Source organism: Phyllobates terribilis, unplaced genomic scaffold (assembly GCF_046119375.1).
Source record: "Phyllobates terribilis strain yellow unplaced genomic scaffold, ASM4611937v1 Scaffold_3__8_contigs__length_932513732, whole genome shotgun sequence".
Classification (NCBI taxonomy): Eukaryota; Metazoa; Chordata; class Amphibia; order Anura; family Dendrobatidae; genus Phyllobates; species Phyllobates terribilis.
In genome coordinates this window covers 468,572,879-468,592,402 of record NW_027362763.1, presented here as the reverse complement: position 1 = coordinate 468,592,402, position 19,524 = coordinate 468,572,879, and the positions used below count along the sequence as shown (strand labels likewise).

The following is a 19,524-nucleotide window of genomic DNA, read 5'->3' as shown; positions in this document are numbered from 1 at the left end:
TTACCTCAGCTAGAAGGATAAGGGAATTACAGGCTCTATCAGTAAACCAACCTTTTACCAATTTTCTCCCTGACAGAGTGGTCATTAGACCGTACCCAGCTTTTCTCCCCAAGGTGTCCTCAACTTTTCATAGGTCTCAAGAGATTAATTACCCTCTTTTTGTAGTGACCCCAAAAATGAGAAGGAGGCTAGATTCCATTCTTTACATGTCAGGAGGTGTTTAATTCAATACTTAGAGACTACATCTGGTTGATGAACAAACTCCTCTTTTTGTTCTTTTTCAGGGTCCAAACAAAGGCCAGGTGGCAGCTACAGGGACTCTGGTTAGATAGGTTAGATCAGCAATTTCATTAGCCTACTCTTCAGATGGACACTCCGTTCCTGAAAATTTAAAAGCTCACTCTACAAGAGCTGTCTCTACATCTTGGACAGAAAAGGCCAATGCCTCTCTTGAACAAATTTGTAGGGCGACAACTTGGTCTTCACCATCCACCTTTTTTACTCTAACTACCGTTTGGATTTGGGTTCTTCTGAACTTTCCTTTAGGAGAAAGGTGCTTCAAGTGGTGGTACCTCCCTAAGGATTTCTTTTTATCTCTCTCTATGGTGCTGTTGTGGGGATGGGAAAAATGGTAACTACGTACCAGTAATTTGATTTTCCGACACCCACGACAGCACCCTACCTTATTCCCTCCCTTCTATGGGTTTTGTGGTTTTCTTTACTCTTCCCACTTTGCGCTGGGTTCAGCAGAAAAACAAAGCGGATTTGGTAGGAAAGTTAGCAGGGAAGTATTTCACTGATTTGTGTGTGTGTGTATATGTATGTATGTATGTATGTATGTATGTATGTATGTATGTATGTATGTGTGTATGTGTGTGTATATATATAGAGAGAGAGAGAGAGAGAGAGATATATAGAGATATATATATATATGTCTATCAATCTCTATATATAGATAGATAGAGATATATATATTATTGTGGTAAAGCTGCTTGCTTGGCTGTACACGGAGGTAGATATTGAACACTGTCTCTCTAAGTTTCTAGTTGGTTTATAAAAAAAACATTATAAACCAACCTAGAGTTTGTAAAGTAAACACAGCCCATTCGGCATAACGGCAAAACAAAATACAAAGATGCAGCACAGTCCGTATATCGGCCGGGGTCCGGCCACTCAGGGTTTGCCACACACGGTTTAGCACAACACATGCAAACTCCTCTCCAATGTTCTTCCATATTTGCCTGACATAGATATTCACCCCACTCCCTTATCCATCTTTTGAGAGCTGTTTCCATGAAAATATACAGTATCTTCCTGCAAATTATCACCCACAGCCAAAAGGCCTTACACAAACAAATGCCAGCCCAGAGGTGTCACCAAACTTCGTTAAGATGCCAGCCTCTTGTCCCTGGCACAGGCAGGGGGGTAATTACTGGCAGGATTGCACTAATTTACTTGTAACTGGGAAAGTTGCTTTCCCGAGCTTAAAGAAATCTCCAGACAATCCAACTTTGAAACGAAATATGAAATATTGTAAGTTCCATTCGTCTGACAATAATGGGACCCATATTTCTAGTGACAGAAACAGCCGAGGAATGCATACATAGTTTTTCATTGTTGCAAGCCAAATCAGAGAGCTGTAGCGCAAAAACATCAGAAAAGCAGACTGCAGACCGACCCACATGATGTCACCACAAGTGGCGTGTGGACAGATCTCCCCTTAGGTAGAAGAGAACCCATGGACAGTACAGACTCGCTCATTGCCAGGGGGGAACAAGAATTATAAGCAACGGGTCCTGTTCTATAACAGCATTTTCAAACTGGGGAGCCCCTCCTCCCCCTATACTAAGTCGTCGCAGCGAACTTTATAGTGTAAGTTTCACCTTTTTATCCTGTTTATTTTATGTAACTGCTTATGTAATTTTAATGTCTCCTTTGTAACATCTTTGTATATATTTTTCTTAAACACTGCCTCCCTTTTGGATTAAATATAAAATTTAATAGTTCTATTTCTTCTGTTCTGTAATCATTCCCTTATCCGAAGCCATACATGCTATCAAAATGCAGGCGTCCGGCCAGGCCTGTATTATATTTCAAACTCGGCCGGTGGTGGCAGAGAATAATAATAATTGGGCCTTCGTGAAGCTGACAGTGACAGTACGGAGGTCGTAAAACACTGATTCCAGGCTTTGGAACCCAGAGGTGTGACGCCATACTCTCACTGGTCGCTTGCTGATACCCACGTAGCGAGTAGTCTGGATCGCGTGCTATCGATTCCAGACAAAATTCTGACAGCGTGATGGCACGGTGAGTTTTCGCGTGATCTCCCCGGTGTTATCCTTGTGTGGTGATCCCTGACAAACTGGTGGCAAGCGGTGGGATATTACAGAACATCAGTGGCTGGATTGAGCAATCATCCCTGTCACTGAAAACTTGCACGGTTCTTGCGAGAATTATGTGCAAAGTTTTAAGAAATCAGACTCTGTGTTTTAATATTTTTTATCTGGGAAATTACTGTACGTGTAGCAGTTGCATCCCTTCCCTTGTTTTTTTACCCTATCTTTTATTTGGTAATAATGGCTTCACGTGGAGAGTCCTGGTATCACCAGCAGTCAGAGGACACTATCACTGCTCTCTGTGAGCTGAGGCAGATTGACCCCACGGGCAAAACCAAGGCCCAAATGATTGCTGAACTGTTGCAAGGTGCCGCAGAGCCAGTCCGACAGCAGAGCCCTGATGATGGGGCGGCCAGCCAAGGCCCGGATGGCACTGCTGCAGGGTCCCATCTGTGATTGCCAGCCCTACCCGCAGCCAAGGTAGTGTGGACCCCCACCTGAAGATGGCTTTGGAGCAGCTCGCTGCAGACGATCGTGACGGACGACTGCAGCTGATCTTGAAATTCCAGGAGAGAGCTGAGCGACAGGCTGAGGCTGACCGAGAGTACCAGCTAGCCCAGACTCAGAAGACGCCAGACTACAGATCCGTGAGTCCAACAGCACCAACAGCTTTAAACCCCGTCCTGAGCATTTTCCTGTAAGGGAAAAGGAAGGGGACTTGGACACATTCCTGCGAGGCTTTGAAAAGGCATACAGGCATATCAGCTGCCCACGGACCAGGCAAGGTACTTAACTCCAGGGCTCAGAGGAAAAGCCCTGGAGGTGTTTGCTTCCCTTCCTCGAGAACAAGATGGAGACTATGAAGCTGTCAAGCGGGCCCTGATAAGAAAGTACCAGCTGACTCCGGAGGTTTACCGGAAAAAGTTCAGAGCTCTCCAACATGGACCCCATGATATCTACAGTGATTTAGTGGATGGGCTCAGAACCAACTTTGAGCAGTGGGTCCAAGAACTGTCCGTTACCACCTTCGAGGACCTGAAAGATCTGATGGTGAAGGACCAGTTTCTTCATCTTTGCCCTGTGGAGGTGAGACAGTTTGTGCTGGACCGGGAGCCAAAGGAAGCCGCCAAAGCAGCCCTGATCGCGGATACCTATGATTCCAACCGCACACCAGAGATGCGGAAGTCAGCCGCCGCCAGCTGGAAAGGGGTTAAGCCTACAACCATCCCCAGTGTTCCAGACAGCCCTCAGTGGGTCCTGCCCCCATCTTCCAGCACCCGGCCTTCATCTGACACCCATAAGTGCTATACCTGTGGCAAGACTGGTCACATCAGCCTCACCTGCCCGCAGAGGCAGAAGAAGAGCCCCACACTAAGGCCCAGGGGCCTACTGCAGCAGTTCTTTGTGGGTGGGGCGGTTGAGAGGGTCTGTGACAATTTGCAATCAGTCACCGTGGGTGATAAAGTCACTATGGGGTTCAAGGACACCGGAGCCAAAAGGACCCTCATCCGCTCTGAGTTGGTGTCCCCTGAAGACCTTATCCCCGGGAAAACCCTGACTGTCACGTGGATTGGGGGTGTTCACTGTCTTTTGCCCATGGCCTGGGTTTTTCTAGACTAGGATGCGGGGAGGGGATTGCGGGAAGTGGGGGTGTCAGAGAACCTCCCGACCAATGTTTTATTGGGGACTGATCTGGGATGTTTGATTGCCCAATATGTTCCTGAGAATCATCCCAGATCTGATATGTCATATAATGCCACTGTCAGTGACGTCTGTGATACAAATGCCAATGATATGAACACTAATATGATGCATAATGATATGTATTGTGGTAGCGGAGTGCTCAGCCATATCGCCCTGCTTGGTGACGTTGCTGAGGACCCCCAAGACGGAGCCAGCATGAGTGCTAAGGGCGATAGGAGCAGGCACTGGGACATTGAAATCAGTGGTCCCGTGCCGCCGACCAGTGTCACGACGAACTGTGACTTGGCCGGTAGCAACTGCCCCATGACTGGCACGGCTCCTGAGGTATTGGGGGATGGTGGGGAGGTGGTGCCTCCAGCCTGTCAGGCTGATGGTACGGGGTTGTTGTCCTCCGGGGAGACGACCTACATAGCCGCTGTCACCCGCAATATGAGTAACCAGAACGCACGCCATGCACTGCCTTCTGGGCCCTCATCCCATGGTGGCACAACAGAACTGGCTGTGGACCCAGAGCCTGTCCCAGACAGTTCCAGCGAGGTGGGTGCCCTAACGTCGCTTCTGGCTACCTCCAGCCAGGAGTTCCAGGCGGCTCTGCGCGCAGATGCCAGTCTAGAGGCGTTAAGGGACCTCGCAGAGAAGCCCATCTCCGAATCCGATAAGGAGAGGGTATTCTGGGATCAGGGGAGGTTGTACCGCGAAACGGTCCCCTGTAACACCCAACAGCAGTTGATGAGGGAGAGACAGCTAGTCGTGCCCTATCAGTTTAGGGAGGAGTTGTTGCGGGTTTCCCATGAGATTCCACTAGCTGGACATTTGGGGGGCCGTAAAACCACTTCTATTGGCCCCAAATGGGGACAGACATTGCCAACTACTTCCGCTTCTGTATCACGTGCCAAAGAGAGGGGAAGTCGGGGCGTGCCCCCAAGGCTCCCTTGATCCCTTTGCCAGTGATAGAGGAGCCATTCCAGAGGATTGCTGTGGACATCATTGACCCGCTTGCTATCCCCAGCATCTCTGGAAAACAGTTCATCGTTACTGTGGTAGACTATGCTACCCGGTACCCGGAGGCAGAAGCTCTGTCCTCCATTCGAGCCGATAAGGTGGCGAATGCCCTGCTGGCCATTTTTTCATGGGTAGGATTTCCCAGGGAGATGCTTACGGACCAGGGGACTCAGTTCATGTCTCGGTTAATGGAAGCTCTCTGTAAGAAAATGCAGGTGCAGCACCTGGTATCCAGTTCGGATCACCCACAGACCAATGGTTTGTGTGAACAATTTAATGGTACCCTTAAGCAGATGCTTAAGATGCTGGTTGAGTCCCATGGGCGCAACTGGGAGCGGTACCTCTCACACCTGTTCTTTGCTTACAGAGAGGTACCACAGGCCTCAACGGGGCTCTCCCCCTTCGAGCTCCTGTATGGCAGACGAGACCGGGGGCCCCTTGGTCTGGTAAGAGAATCCTGGGAAGGGGAACTGAACACCCCTGAAGTGTCCGTCATAGAGTATGTCATGCTTCTCCGTGACAAAATGCAGGCAATGACACAGCTGGTGCATTCGAATATGGTGCAGGCCAGGCAGATGCTGTGGTATGACCGGAACACCCGGGAGAGGGTGTACGAAGTGGATCAGAAGGTGGGGGTCCTAGTCCCCATGACCCAGAACAAGCTTCAGGCGGCCTTGGAAGGCCCATACCCCATATGCCATCGCCTCAATGATGTTAACTACGTGGTCACCATTGACCATGCCAGGAAGAGGCAGAAAGTGTTCCACATCAACATGATGAAAGCTCATCATGACCGGGAGGCCTGTACCATTCCTGTATGTATTGTCCCCGAAGATGGTGAGACAGAAGTCCTGGTGGACTTACTGGTCGCCGCCCGGGATGGAGGGTCTATTGAGGATGCGGAATTCAACCCGCAGCTATCCACGGACCAGAAGTCCCAGCTGCGAGAGGTGTTTCAGCCTTACTTGACCCTCTTCACGGGTGTACCCGTGAGGACACAGCTGTCCACCAGGTGGACTCAGGGAGTCATCCCCCCCCCCAGTCAGTCAGCCCGCTTACCGGGTCTCCCTAGAGGTGGAGAAAGACATGAAGGCAGAGATAGATGAGATGTTGGGCTTAGGGGTGATCCAACGGTCAAAAAGTGCGTGGGCCTCGTCTGTAGTTCTGGTCCCAAAAAAGGACCGGACCACCCCGTTCTGAGTGGACTACAGGAGGCTAATGTTATGATCTGCAACATGTACTAAGAAAAGATAGGGGAAAGCTATCCCTACAGTAAGACTAAGCTGAATCCCTACGATGTAGCGGGCTGCCTGTTCCTAGTGAACAGACCTGCCTTAGTCCTCGGCTAGTCTGAACTAGGGGTCCCTAAAATAACTAAGGACTGGGACAAAAATGGGACACCTCCTAAACAGAGAAGTTGTTGCAGAACACAAAAAGACAAACTGACAAAAATGTACTAGAGGTCCCAGAGGACCAAGCAAACTGGCAGAGAAAGGCACCGAAGCACCAGGCTAGAGAAACAGTCAAACACGGAAGTCCAGCACAGCCACAAGGGCGGAGCTGGAATATAAAGGCAGATGGTCACGTGACCGCAAAACATGAGATGGAAAAAACTAACAGGAGGGTTCTAACCGCTAAATGCCATCACAGCTCCCGATACGTACCCAATGCCACGCATCGATGAGCTGCTGGATTGCTTTGCCGGGGCCCGGTACTTGACAATTATGGACCTGAGTCGAGGATACTGGCAGATTCCTCTGTCTCGGGAGGCCCAGGAGAGGTCCGCCTTCATTACACCGTTCGGGCTGTATGAATCCCTCGTCATGCACTTTGGCAGGGGGAGGAGCATCCGGAGATGTTCCTCAGCCACAAGGTCTTACCCCGGGCAGTGGCATACTCCACTCTGGAAGAGTGCCTCGCTTTAGTGTGGGCCCTGCGGAAGCTTCAGCCCTATCTATACGGGCACAACTTCACCATAATGACTGACTACAACCCCCTCAGTTGGCTGCACCGGGTGTCCGGTAACAATGGTAAACTACTGCCGTGGAGCCTGGCTCTACAGCAGTATGATTTTACCATTCAGAACAAGAAGGGTAGTGAACATGGCAACGCTGATGGGCTGTTCCGTCAAGGAGAGACCAAGGAGGAAGCCTTAAGGGGTAATCTGTAGATCAACCCCTACGCCTTCTCAAAAAGGGGGAGATGTCAGGGAAATATTAATGTCAGAAAAATGTTCTTCCATATTTGCCTGACATAGATATTCACCTCCCTCCCTTATCCATCTTTTGAGAGCTGTTTCCATGAAAATATACAGTATCTTCCTGCAAATTATCACCCACAGCCAAAAGGCCTTACACAAACAAATGCCAGGCAAGAGGTGTCACCAAACTTTAAGATGCGAGTTTCTTGTCCCTGGCACACGCAGGGGGGTAATTACTGGCAGGATTGCACTAATTTGCTTGTAACTGGGAAAGTTGCATTCCCGAGCTTAACAAAGAAATCTCCAGACAATCCGTCTTTGAAACAAAATATGAAATATTGTAAGTTCCATGCGTTTGACAATAATGGGACCCATATTTCTAGTGACAGAAACAGCCGAGGAATGCATACATAGTTTTTCATCATTGCAAGCCAAATCAGAGAGCTGTAGCGCAAAAACATCACAATAGCAGACTGCAGCTATGCGATGTGTGGTCTCTTAACTGAAGATAAAATCATAAGGGGAAAAATGGCGTCGTTTGGACAGATCTCCCCTTAGGTATAAGAGAACCCATGGACTGTACAGACTCACTCATTGCCAGGGGGGATAAGAATTATAACCAACGGGTCCTGTTCTATAACAGCATGTTCAAACTTGGGGCACCTCCTCCACCTATACTGAGTCGTCGCAGCGAACTTTATAGTGTAAGTTTCACCTTTTTATCCTGTTTATTTTATGTAACTGCTTATGTAATTTTAATGTCTCCTTTGTAACATCTTTGTATATATTTTTCTTAAACACTGCCTCCCTTTTGGATTAAATATAAAATTGAATAGTTCTGTTCCTTTTGTTCTGTAATCGTTCCCTTCCCTGAAGCCATAAATGCTACCAAAATGCACGCTTCCGGCCAGGCCTGTATTATATTTCAAACTCGGCCGGTGGTGGCAGACAATAATAATTGGGCCTTCGTGAAGCCGACAGTGATGGTACGGAGGGTGTAAAACACAAATTCCAGGCTTTGTAACCCAGAGGTGTGACGCCATACTCTCACTGGTCGCTTGCCGATACCCACGTAGCGAGTAGTCTGGATCGCGTGCTATTGATTCTGGATGAAATACTGACAGCGTAATGGCACGGTGAGATATCGCGTGATCTCCCTGGTGTCGTCTTTGTGTGGTGATCCCTGACACTGACCCACACCTGAGTCACAAGGCTGGCTATTTACAGCCCAGACCACACCATGGGGTGGAGATATGGTGAATGGCATCCCTCCCACACTCTGGCCATTCACACAAAACATGCCCTTTTAAATATGGCTGATAAACCCTCTCTGCACCTACTATGCAGGAGAAAACTTCCACGTTTCACATCACTGAAGCTAATAGCCTCAGTGAAACATATCTCCCCTCCAGTATTCTGCCAGTGACTTTGTCACTATATAATATATATGTATGTGTGTGTTTTCTCTACCTAACTGATTAAGCAGAGGTCCTCTCATGCTCGCTAAACCACTGAAAAGAGTCTCCGCCTTTTAAATCAGTAGATCTCCTGTCTTTGGGGATGGATCCTCTCTCTCCCGATGATGCTGTTGTGGGTTCCGGAAAATCAAATTACCGGTAAGTAATTATCATTTTAGAGCTCAAATTTGGCAGTAATAGTTTGTGGGTGTCACTTGCAGAGCCCCTGAGGTGCTAGAACAGTATGAAACCTTAAAGGTGACCCTATTTTATATTACACCCCTCATTAAGTTAATTTAGGGGTGTAATGAGCATTTTTGCCCCACAGGCGTTTCACTGATCTCTTTACCATTGGGCTGTGTGAAAATGAGAAATGACTTTTACAATAAGTAGACTATTTCTCCCAAGTGCAGCAATACCCTATATATGTTCTTACACCAGAGGCGATTTAGGCTTTCCAGCACCCTGGGCAAGATTTCAGTTTGGCACCCCTTCCTATACACAGTTCCAGCGGTTTGAGTAGTTGTCATGTGACCACTTATATAAGATTTGCATACTTACAGGCACGTGTCAATGAGCTGCTCTTCATAATTCTCACAATGTTCAGTGAAATACTACAGCCCTTGCTTCATTTAGAGAAGCAGGAAGAGAAGCTAGTTGATATGTGACTGTAAGTATGAAAGTCTCATGTGAGTGGTCATGTGATGACCACTGGAACTGGCAAGCAGAGCAAAATCCGGACAGTGAGCATATTACACGCTGTTAGGATTGGGCATGCTACAGTGCTTAATGTTATAATTAACCCCTTCATGCCCTTGCAATTTTGCGTTTTTGGTTTTTGCTCCCCTTTTTCTCAGAACCATAACTTTTTTTATTTTTTCGTCAGTATGGCCATGTGAGGGCTTGTTTTTTGCCAGACTAGTTGTACTTTTGAACACCACCATTGATTTTACCGTATAGTGTTCTGGAAAATGGCAAAAAAAATCCAAGTGTGGTGAAATTGTAAAAAAAAGTGCAATTCCACAATTATGTGTTTTATTTACAATATTCACTAAATGTTAAAACTGACCTGCCATTATGATTCTCCAGGTCATTACAAGTTTGCAGATATCAAACATATATAGGTTCTTTTTTATTTAAGCGGTGAAAAAAAATCCAAAGTTTGTAAGAAAAAAAAAAAAAAAAAATGGCGCCATTTTCCAAAACCCATAGCGTCTCCATGTTTTGGGATCTGGGGCTGGGTGAGGACTTATTTTTTGCAAACCGAGCTGACATTTTTATTGATACCATTAGGAGTAGATACGATGTTTGATCTCCCATTATTGTATGTTATTGTAATGTTGCGGCGGCCAAAGAAAACGTAATTCTGGTGTTTTGATCCTTTTTCTCGTTACGCCGTAAACCGATCGGATTAATTTACTTTACATTTTGATACATTTCTGAACACAGTGATGCCAAATATATGTATTTTTTATTCTTTTTATTGTTGCATTTTGAATGGGGCAAAAGGGAGGTGGTTTGAACATGCATATATATACAGTACATACATTTGAAGCTGCGATCATCTGATCGCTAGTGCTACACATAGCAGAACTTCAGCCCTGCTATGTGTAGCAGAAATCATCATCTCATAGAGGCCAGGGTTTATAGGAGATTTGCAATGACAAGCATGGGTCTTCTGAAGACCCCTGGCTGTCATGCCAACCCATCGACGCTCATGTCACATGATTGCAATTTGCAAGTATGCTATTTTGCATATTTCGGCCCACATTCCACCTAGACATACGCGGCCTGGCTCAATGGAAGTGAATTGAGCGAGGTGGGCATGTCTAGCCCACAAGTGACCACATGTATGCAATGCGCTTAATTGCAGTTGCATGACCTCCCACTGTCACTGCTAGAACTGGATAATCCTGTCAACATGCAGTGCGTGCGCTGTGAGGATTCAAAAGTCTGCAGTCTCACAGATTGACTACAGACTTTCATCAAACCTGGACAACCCCTTTAACACTCCTAACAAATAAAACTATATTAACTCTTAACTTGTCAGATGGCATAACACTTCATTTAAATTTCCTAGTATCAAGTAATCTTAAATGTTATGGATTGTTACATGTGTAAGGAATCAGAACCGATAACCAGTACCACCAATAGTACAGAAATACATCACCAGAACCACCAACAGTACAGAAATACAACATCAGAACCACCATCAGTACAGGCATGCATTATCCAAACCACCATCAGTACAGAAATGCAGCATCAGAACCACTATAAGTCAAGGAATACATGACCAGAGCCACCATCAGTAGTGGAATACATCACCAGAACCACCATAAGTACAGAAATATAGCATAACAACCCTCATCAGTACAAAAATACATCACAAGAACCACCTTCAGTACAGGAATACAGCACCAGAACCACCATCAATACAGGAATGCATCTCCAGAACCACCATCAGTATAGAAATGCAGCATCACAAACCCCATCAGTACATGAATACATCTACAGAACCATCATCAGTACAGGAATACATCACAAGAACCACTAGTAGTACAGGAATACAGCACCAAGCAATCAATTGGAATGTCAGGTCAGCCCCATACTCAATTGTATCTCATGAACCTACACTTCTCAGTATGTCCTGAACAGTGGTTAATATTGTGGACCATATAGGAACAAAAGCACTGATGAGACATAGCCAGTATCACAAACAAACGTTTACATCCAGGTACTTTGAGTGGCATCTTCTCTGATTGATTGGAGTAATTCTCCCCCTTCTCTTCTCCATCTTGTCCAGACGGTGACTTTTCCCATTTACAGCTCCTCTCTGCAGATGCATCTCTGCAGATGCTTCTCAGCATCTTTTCTTTTCTTCTGTAGCACATCCTGACACGATGCCCTTAAAAATAACAGCGTGATTATAATTCTCCTGATTAAAAATATCTGTACTACGCTGTACTCCTGGATAAAAATTGATAATAATTCCTCACACTCCCCCCTCCTCGGCATACTGCCCCCTCCTTGCTGCGTCCTCACACTTTTCCCATGCTACACAATATCCAATCTCTACCTTGTGCCCCACACACTATTGTCCCCCCCATATTGTCTCCTCACACATTTCCTCCCTCCCCATGCTGTCTCTTCACATACCCCCTCTTTCCTCACACGTTTTCAGCTCGATTGGAATGCTTACTGTACTGATCCTCATGCTGCTGGTGTCACCCTGACCCGCTAGTGCCAGCAGTCAGGGCATCAATTGTACTTGCACCTGAAAGATGCAAGTAAAATTCAATAATGAACAGCCGAATCCCAGTTCGGAATGCCTCGGACTGCCGAATCAGGCAGCCAGACAGCATTCCTTCCTGGCTGCCCCCGGGCAAAAGCCGCACACGCAACCCTCCTAGATACAGTACGCATCTGCATATACTACTCTTTGGGTACATGGCAGGGCTCAGAAGAGAAGGAGAATCATTTTGCTTTTGGGGCTTAGAGTTTCTTGGTGTAGTTTGTGGGTGCCAATGTACAGAGCGCTCAAGGAATTCATGTATGGGTGTAGTGACTGTTTTGACCCTGCTACTGTTTTCTATAAATTAAACACAGCAGATGTTGCAGAGTGAAAATTGCAGATATGCCATTATAGTGCCCTATACATAGTGCGTGGCTTTTGCTTCTGGAGACACACATTCCATAAATTAAGTGGGTTGTCCAGAACTTAACAAATGATGACATATCTCAATATGAGATCTATGAGGGTCAGATGCCATCCGAGTGCAGTCTGATGCTTTCCTCGCTCTCATTGACTTGCATGGCCGAGTGGGATCCAAATATCGGATGAAACTCGTGCATGCTGTGATTTTTTTTTTTTTTCTCCGGACCAGCTCTGTCTGAGGAAAAATATCCGACATGTGCATGGCCCCATAGAATAACATTTTTACAAGTGCTATCTGTCAAAACGATGGATAGCTCTCTTCTAATTATTACAGTCATGTACAGAAGCCCTAATAATGATGAAACATATCCTTAGACTTAAAAATGTATAAACTGTACATTAAACCTAAGTTTACTGTATTAAAAACAAACACTTTTGGATACAAGTTATGACAAACCGTCCTCTGCATCTTGTTTGCTTCTGCATGCAACTGTACGCAAGAAAAGAAATATGCAAACATGTATTTGCAGTATTTTTCTTTATTGCGGGCAACATTTTCTTTTAATGTGGGCTACATCTGCAAGATATGGAGACCATGTGGGCACAGATAATACTGACTATCTCAGAGATGTCCTGCGATCAGAGGTCATGTCATGTGAGGGTAATTTTGTGGGAGAAGGTTATTGTAGCTGGACTACTATATCTGGGTCAGTGAAGACGTATGCTTGGTTACTTATGTTCACTACTTGAATAATTCAGTATGACAAGATTTCACTCTTTGTATTATTACTAACCTTCTTTTCTACTTTTTGGGCAACAGACAACACTGCTTGCATCATTTGGCTGAGATTTAAATAGCTATACATAACATGCTTCTCCTGGATACACAGCACCCAATCGGTCATCACGTCAGCTGCTCGCTACCTATCATCTCAGTTAAGCCACTTCTTCTCAGCCAGTAGCAGGAGCGGCCTGAAATCAGACACAGACCAATGGCTTTGCTGTCACTAAGGGAGGGAAATACAGAGAGCTATTGAAGGTCTGTGCTATGTGTCAGAGCTTTTTATTGTAGAGCTGTGAATTTGCTTTTTGTGCTGATTTCACAAAAGAATAGCAAAATCTGTTTTTAAACTCCTTCACGCTTAGAAAAGACAGACCTCTGCACGGTTAATCCAAAATAAAACGTTTAGAACAAATTATATTAAAGCTCAGTTTTAAAAATGAATAGACTGATTTCTGCTTGGTTAACCATGTGTTTTCCTCTTGTGAAAAAGGCTACGTGTTAACATTCTTCACAAATCACAAAAATGTGCGCTTGCATCTACGACCCTAACCTTCGATACGTTTGAAAGTAATGAGCAAGTGAAGGAGATGAGATTTTTCTGGAGAAAATAATCCAACAGGACTCTTAAGGGCTCATGCAGAAGTCCGTGGATATCGGTCAGATCACGGACAACAGTGCACGTGCTGGCCGTGAGTCTCCTGACCGGTGCATGACCGCTTCATATATGTCTAATCGGACATATATCATATATATATGGCTGTCAGACTTGGGTCGGGAGACCTGCTTCCAATCTGTGCATATTGGTCCCTGATCGGACCGATATCCCCCGACGTCGTGTAACATGGGGTACTACAGAATAATAGGAGTCTCAGCACTGATCGTATTTTGTAACCAAGCAATAACCACAATTATACAAGTAGGACCTTTTTGGCTGCATTTGTCAAAGCTTTGCTCTTCTTAGTAATCTAGTATTCTCAGGAGTATTTTGCATAACTACTTTTCATATTCAGCGCTATGAATACAGATGTGCAATTTTGGTGACCAGACCTAAATGTGTAATTTACAAACTGGAACAATAAAAATAAAAAGTTATCCAGACTTTTCAAATAGAAAATACATTCAAAACAGAATGTCCAATACATGTTAGACGGTAGGACGACTTACATACTAAGGAGTTAAACCTTTTAGGATGACGATATGCAAAAGCGCATCATTCTACTGTATTAGAAAATCAGGTGCGTGGAAAATGTGACGATTGGGAGTTCAAAGACTGGATATTACTTAAAATATTACGAACAGGGAATATTTGTTTAATCTATTATAACTTTTTACAATAATACTACATTCTTCCTAATATATTTTTTCTAAAATGTGTATACTATTTGATCATGGGTATTACCTAGTTAACTGAAAGTCATAATTAATAATAAATATGCAAAAAAGAAATGATGCCAACAGTACAAATCTGTAGGGCTTGGTTTACATTAGTATTGTTTTTTTTTCCATTGTTTTTTGCTTTTGTACAAGTGATCCAAACTAATTGGACGACTGATTCAGAATGTGTCCCTGTCTAGATGTTGCAAACGTTTCTCACAATTTGGAGACATAAAATATTGGATTCAAGTTCATGCTAAATCTAATGTAATATCATCATCCAATTATATTGGAAGGAAGATGGAATGCATGGGGTTAAATTATAAAGAGAATTTAAGATCTCAACATCTCAGTACGGTGACTGTAAAATAAAACCTCTACGATAACCCGATTTAGAAACTGAGGAGGCAACGTGATAATTCCTTTTGATCCATACATCTATCAATATAAATGTGGGGGTAATTGATTATGTAAATTCAGTAATATATTGAATTTCGTCTGCTTTTATGTTGCATATATATTACTGCTTTTATTCAGCTAACATACAGACTGTGCTGGATATACATATACATATTTTTAGAAATGGAAAGTAAAAAATATTAAAAGTAGTTGCTAGGCTGCCAAACTATTTCTAATCTGAAACTAAGGGATATGTATATTTTAACAGAATTGGTAAATCCGAATTTTCCTAATCAGTAAATTCGAATTTTCTGCCTCTCCGCAAACCTATGGAAGCATCTAGAATGCAATGGGAAGCATGATTATGTGCCATAATGCTAAACTAAGCAACGAGGTATTGACGTCTTTTATTGGTAATATGTGCAGAATTAATGGCAAGCAATTAAGTGCTTACTGTTGTGTCCTCTACTAAGAAAATAAGATCATATATTCAGGTCCAATATGTTATCTGGGAAAATGGCACTTATACAGTAGTTATATTATAGTGTCAGTGCAAATGTATATATTGATCAGAAAGATCACACTATATTAAAGAAGAGTACGATGAAATCTATCATTTAAACTTTATTTATTTGGCATAGTTTGGTTCTGAATGTCATTTACACAGAGAACTTGGTCACTGTCGAGATCTACCTGTTTTATATTCGATGTTATTTTTTGTATGGTGAGGGATGCATATATTTGTAAGGACTAAATCGTCACAGACAAGCAATATGAAAAAAGGGGTATATAGAGTTGTTAGATTTTTGAGTGGAGAGGGGCATTAAAGGCTTTCAGTAAATTTGCCATGAGCAATTTTATTGAAATGCAAAGTTTTTGACAAAATGATGATACCAAGCTCGCATTTGCATTCTCCTAACACTTTTTAACAAAGATTTTGAAAAGTTGGATAGGTAATCAAGACATTACATACTAATACTAAGTTACTATTAAAAACTCGATACAGTTGTTGTTTCCTTTAGCAAAGTGATACTTGTCCAGTCACCCTTCTTGGCTTTTTGCCTTTCTACATGGCTTCATCCTATGTAGAAAGGCAAAAAGCCAAGAAAGGTGACTGGACAAGTAACCTCAATCGGTCACCCATCCCATTGCTTCAGTGCTAGCCCTATGGTTCAACCCCAGCCACTTTGCCTTGCAATGGCAACTAATGCAACCCAATTTCATAGTCTGTCCTGTGCTACTAGAGTTTATTATTGTGGGTGGCATAGTCTCCATTTTTGTATCCCAGTTGAGCCTTTATAATAGAGTACTGCATTTGGATTGCTCTCTAGTTACCAATCTTGCCTTTTGCATTGGTTATATTCATAGTTAAGACTGCACCTTCACTTATACTATTCTTTGGCATTTCTTTATTTTCTATTCTGACACCATGATGTACACTCCTTTGCATTCTGATGCTGAATCATGGCAATGGATTTGTAGGATGCACTGTGTCACACAGGCAGATGGTGACCTTGTGAGTACAAAATAAAAGTAAAGCATAGTGGAGGCTCCTATAGCATCACATGGTCCAAAGGAATGGAAAAACATGCATGTTTTTTCACCTAGTGCTGGTGCTCCGGTTATTCCCTAGCGGTTTTTGTTTCTATCCTTGGTGCAATATTATGCTGTTTCTGTGAAGCTAATCCTTGGTCTCAGAAGTGATGTCTGTAGATACGATGAGTTTGCTAAATGCCGTTATTATATTTCCTGCTTTTTTTATTTTACTCTTGGACAACCTCTTTATTGTTATTAGACCAGGGGTTCCTTACATTGCAACTTCAGTTAGCCTTTGTCAATACCATTATGGCAAAGAAAGTCCCCTTTTCAGGGTCTTTAACAGAAACCAATGCCAGCAGGCCAAAGAACTGAAGAGCTGACACAGTAAACTTTTTGGCTCTACTCAGACGGTGCTAAATTAACCTGAAGTTTTTTTTTTTTTTTCTTGGTATGTTAATTTCTCTGTGGGAAACAGACAAATTGGGGTAGATTTATCAAGCTAAATATACCTGTATGAACCACTATGATAAATTGAGTGCTCTTTAACACTGTGTAGTGTAATATTGCACTAAAAGATGTTAATGGTAAGATATTAATCCCCAGATTATGATAAAAGACACGGGCATATTTTGGGTATTATTGGACTTGTCTAGGTTAGAATGTTTTGCATGGATAACGTCCATTTATTAAAAGCAAATATGCTATAAATATATTTCTTGATTTACCGGTATTTATTTTTTTAATAATTATAAAGCATACCTTCTTTGAAATGCAAATGGTGCTTGGAAGGTAGGTAGGGTTAATAAAAATGTTTTGACCTGTCCTTCTTTCTATTTGCATATTCACATACAAGACAAAGTAGCATTGATAATTGCATACACATCTAATGTCAACCTAAAGAAACACTACAAAACATTCTAATAGGACTATCTGCTCCTATACAAATGCTTTCACAAGGGATGAATTTGACTCAAGTTAGTAGAACCTAGGGATCTCTTAGATAAACCTCATGAAGGGCAATGCACCAACGTAAAAAATAAACACTGCCATGGACAATTGATATACACAAACAAAAGTAACGATGGATACTATAAGTAAAGATATACTCATAACAGGAAAATAATACAAGTAGGAAAAATGACATTCAACTCAATAGAAAAAGCAAATCTCTTTACCTGCTTGATCTGAAAGCACAGTCGGGGTTAACGACAGGCTGTAATGTCTTCCTGGGAGTTGTTGCTAACAATCTCTGCTGTATATCTGTGGACAGGCTACAACAGTATCTGTATATACCGTAGTCTTATGCTGTATAACAGTGAATTGGGTCAGTAAGAAACTGTCTACAGCTCAAAGGGAGTGGGAGGGCGACAACCAGGATAAGCAAATCATATTGGACTGTGCACAGGTCTGTGTGAAAGTCAAGCTTTCAGTTGCTTTAGGAAGACACCGTAATGTCCACTGCAAAATATTCAGTCCAGTGAAAAAAACACATCAGAGGATTATTTCAAATACAGGTTCTTTTATATGGACATATTTGGGATCTGTGTTCACATGCATATTCTCTTGCAAAAATTAGACTGGATCCCAGAATAGGGAATACAGAAGATATTTTCCTTTACGGGGTTGTTTCATTGCATATGTGGATTTACCCTTAGTCATAATTAATAATTACCCATTTAACAGTGGTACTATACATTTTCTACCAGTTTTGTCGACAGAACTCTTCAAGTAAAGGAGGTATTTATCTATTCAAATGTCTGTTCGGATGTACGTCGTCTATCTGGGTTTATCATGGACAGAACACATATCCATCATAATCTAAGCTATTCATATGACTGTTTTGTTTTTTTTTGCAAACTGTGTTCCTACAAAAAAAAGTCAGAGACATGTCTGTTTTGATCTGAGTTACAGGATAAAATTACCCATACAGGTCTATGAGTATATGAAAAATTACTTCCAGCATACATTGTCATCCATGTCCTGTTTGTTTTTAACATTGCATTGCAATTTATTTATTTTTTCACACTAGAAAATCACTGATGAAACACTGATGGTAAAAACTCAAACACTGATGAAAATCAGACCATCGTTTCGGAAACCAGAAAAATTACTGACATTTGAATGAAGCCTTAGACTCATTAGGTGTCACAACATCCCTATCTTGTCACAACATCCCGTTCTCTACTTTCTGCAATGACACAACTTGGTGCCATAAATCTGAGAGAGGCCATAGGGATTTTTATTTCTCTAGTATGTATTTGCCCAAGAGACCTCACATCTCAGCCTTCCATCAGATGTTTTTCCCAATATATCCCTCTGACATAATGGTCTGTTGTTTGCCAAAGTAAAGAAAAAACAAATATATATTTTTGGGCTTCCCACCTTATAGCAAATCTCAGTCTATGGAGCTTTCCTGTACAATTAGAAAGGTATGCTGATACATGGGGAGCAAAAGGACATTATTTGTGCCTTCATCGGGTGAATAAAGCCCTTTAGATACATTTGACATGTATTAGTGGTTTCTATATTAACTTGCACCAGCAACAGTGTTCTCCATATGTGACTTAGACAAAGATGGTCATTAGACTGTGTCTTTGGAGTTATTGGAGTCTCAGATCATTAAAAATATTATATTTAATTTTCTATTATAGCTATGGTGGTGTTGAGGAAGTTACTTTTAGATGTATTTTTAGGTTACGTGGAGAATATTTATACATAAGACTATAAATACAGTAGACTGCCAGGGCAGCATGGTGGTTTAGTGGTTAGCACTGGGGTCCTGGGTTCAAATCCCACCAAGGATAAAATTAAAAACAAGTTTGTATGCTCTCCCCATGTGAGGGTTTTTTTGCCATATGCCAAAGATGCATGGATAGGAAATTTTGGTTGTAAGCCCCAATGTGGATTGTGATGGAAAATATCTGTAAAATGCTGTGGTTTATTTTGTCAAGCAAAATAAATAATACATGATACAGACGTTTCTGCTGAGCCATTAGCAAAATATGAGCTGCCAATATATTCTCCAGAAAGTTTTTGGGGTAACACATAAAGTATTATCTCATAACCAGTTAAAC

The 19,524-nt window shown here is 42.8% G+C and overlaps 1 protein-coding gene across 5 annotated transcripts in view; it reads right to left on the bottom strand.

Annotated features, from left to right (window-relative positions):
* ARMC2 (armadillo repeat containing 2) overlaps positions 1–17,874 on the bottom strand; it is a 191,335-nt gene extending 173,461 nt beyond the window's left edge. For 2 of the 5 annotated variants that reach the window (XM_073675817.1, XM_073675826.1), the window contains exon 1: positions 17,626–17,872. Coding sequence is in view for 2 of the 5 variants with exons in the window: in XM_073675823.1 (XP_073531924.1) it covers positions 11,438–11,544 (107 nt within the window). In the remaining 3 variants the exon portion in view is untranslated. Of the gene's footprint in view, positions 1–11,437; positions 11,605–13,148; positions 13,258–17,625 lie in introns of those variants that run through there. The other 3 variants (XM_073675823.1, XM_073675824.1, XM_073675818.1) reach the window with 3 other exon arrangements.
* Between the last annotated feature and the right edge of the window lie 1,650 nt (positions 17,875–19,524).